The following is a 2,598-nucleotide window of genomic DNA, read 5'->3' as shown; positions in this document are numbered from 1 at the left end:
GCGATCTGGTCTGCTGGGACCTTCTGCAACGCTGGATGAAAAACATGGAGCAGCTCCAGAAGACTGTACTGCTCATCTCTGATCAGGTTCAGCTCCCTGAACGAAAGAGGAATCACCAGACTGATATCTTGGTTTTCCAAACCCTCGGCCCAGTCCAGAGAGAACTTCTGCACTGAGAAGGTTTTTCCAACGCCAGCGACGCCAATCATCAGGACGACTCTGATGCGCTTCTGTTGGTCAGGTAAGGCTTTGAAGATGTCGCTGCACTTGATTGGAGTTTCATGGAGGATCTCCATCTTGGAATCTATCTCCAGCTGCCGAACCTCATGTTGGGTGTTGACCTCTTCACTCCATCCGTCTATGATGTAGAGCGAAGTGTAGATCCTGTTGAGAGATGTTCCACTTCCTGTTTCACCAGGTCCTTCAGAAACACGTTCACATGCCCTCTTCACACTGATCTTATGTTCAAGCTGAATACCATTCACTAGAAACGAGACAAAAGTGAGACAAAAAAAAAAAAAGTTGACAATCTGGTCATTATACGGTCATTATATTTCCATCAATTGTAGCTTCATAGTGTATTCTGTTCCTTAAGTTAACAAGGGAGCTATATAACATGCTGTAGGCCTACCCTGCCTGTACTTCAGTTAACAGGTTGGCGGAGGGATACGATGAGATGCTGAAGCGTGTTTTGTTATGAGTCTGGAGTTGTTCTACGCTGGGGGAAGTGTCATTAAAGAAATGGACTAAGTTACACAGTCAAAGCTGTCTCCGTGCTCTGACTGTTTTACAACATGTTTTCAGACACAAAGACATGATCAGACAGATGTACAGACTTACTTTGTACGGTGCAGGTCTGACTGGCTGTCTGCAGACCAGCTCTGGTTCTGGATTTAGTCGGCTGCTCCTCCTCAGAGACGTCACTCATCTTCCTCTTTCTGTGAAACATTTCGTTATAACTCAAATTATTTGTTGATTGTATTTGATTTGATGTATTTGATTGTATTACTGTTTCCTTTGAATTCAGTCGGCAATGAAAATGTTCTTTTTATTTCAACTCTTCTGCTTTTATAAACCCTAATAACTGCATTTCCTATCCAACTGTTTTATTAAACATGTAAGGACCTGCCTGTAGTAGGTAGGTTAATTAATACAAACACCTCTACTACATCTTAGTTGAGTTTGGGTTGACCTGAGATCAGAAGTGGTCTGAATGTCACGGTACACCAACAGTCCAAGACACAGCATGTACCAGCGTCTCTGTGTGATGTCACTTTCTACTGTCAAGTCTCAAATGAAGGCATTCATTCAAATATTCTACAGAAAACAACAGAAGCGTTTGGTCATAACAGCTGGTTAGAGGAAAAGTTAATTCAACTAAATATTTGGAGAGAAATATAATAAATTCTTCTGAAGGACATTCTTTCAGAATGCAAATCTTTACAGCAACGTTTGAACAACATTTAAACTTTTTATTTTTATTTTTTTAACTTTTATATATATTTTTTCTTTTTTTTTTTTTAAACTTTTTATTTTGTTACTTTTTATTTATTTTTTAAATTATTTTTTATTTATTTTTTTACTTTTTAGTTATTCCTTTAATTTAAACTTTATTTTTATTTAAACATGTGAATATTTTGGTTGTATTTATGTAAACTCTGAAACGGCGGTTCTCACGTGTTTCGCTGCAGAAACACAACACAGAAGTTTGTGGCTATGAAAGCCCAAAAAGCTCCATCTTAGTTTGAAACAGTATCTTCATCACGAGTATAAATCTTTTTGCGGAGCATTTTTTTCATCCTCAATCATCATCATCATGATCTTCATCAGGGCAGCTCTTACTTTGAGTCTGAGGGTCCAGGTTCCTTCCTGAAGAGAAGAGGATGTTCTTTGGAGCGGTCGCTCTTCATCGACAGACAGCCGGATCCCAGAGACTCTGCTCCGTCCTCCTCTTCCTCCATCTCACTCATCTTCTGATCTCAAGTCAGTCTGAGAGAAAAAACAGGAACACTGGCTGTGATTCACAAAAGTCACATGTGCACGCCCACCCACCCAGACAGAGACAGACAGACAGACAGACAGACAGACAGACAGACAGAGACAGACAGACAGACAGAGACAGACAGACAGACAGACAGACAGACAGAGACAGACAGACAGACAGACAGACAGACACCCAGACAGAGACAGACAGAGACAGACAGACAGACAGACAGACACCCAGACAGAGACAGACAGAGACAGACAGACAGACCTGGTTAGTTGTCTTTAAATCTGTTGTCTCAGGTTACAGCAGGTGGATATTGTAAATATAAGTATGTAAATATGGTTTTTTTCAGAATCAGAATCAGCTTTATTGGCCAGGTATGAAGACACATACAAGGATTTTTTCTTTGGAGCATTGTTGCTCACAATGTGCTTACACACACAAAAACAACCAAAACAAAATATACACACTAATATAAACACACTAATACACTAGTATATATACATACTCTAAACAGAAAAAGAAACACTATAGAGGCATGAGAGGCATGAGTGCAATGAAGAGAAACAATATAGAGGCAAGTTCAATAAAAAATATTTAAATGTGGAACA

At 39.6% G+C, this 2,598-nt stretch overlaps 1 protein-coding gene across 1 annotated transcript in view; it reads right to left on the bottom strand.

Annotated features, from left to right (window-relative positions):
* Positions 1-1,988, bottom strand: part of LOC117938278 (NACHT, LRR and PYD domains-containing protein 12-like) — a 2,229-nt gene extending 241 nt beyond the window's left edge. The window contains exons 1-3 of the mRNA XM_034862802.1: positions 1,843-1,988; positions 841-938; positions 3-484 (exon numbers count right to left, since the gene is read on the bottom strand). Coding sequence (XP_034718693.1) covers positions 3-484; positions 841-938; positions 1,843-1,970 — 708 coding nt within the window. The 5' untranslated portion in view covers positions 1,971-1,988. The remainder of the gene's footprint in view (positions 1-2; positions 485-840; positions 939-1,842) is intronic.
* Between the last annotated feature and the right edge of the window lie 610 nt (positions 1,989-2,598).

Source organism: Etheostoma cragini, chromosome 22, assembly GCF_013103735.1.
Source record: "Etheostoma cragini isolate CJK2018 chromosome 22, CSU_Ecrag_1.0, whole genome shotgun sequence".
In the NCBI taxonomy this organism is placed as follows: domain Eukaryota; kingdom Metazoa; phylum Chordata; class Actinopteri; order Perciformes; family Percidae; genus Etheostoma; species Etheostoma cragini.
Note: the sequence above shows the minus strand (reverse complement) of the source record. Positions and strands in the feature narration are given on the sequence as shown.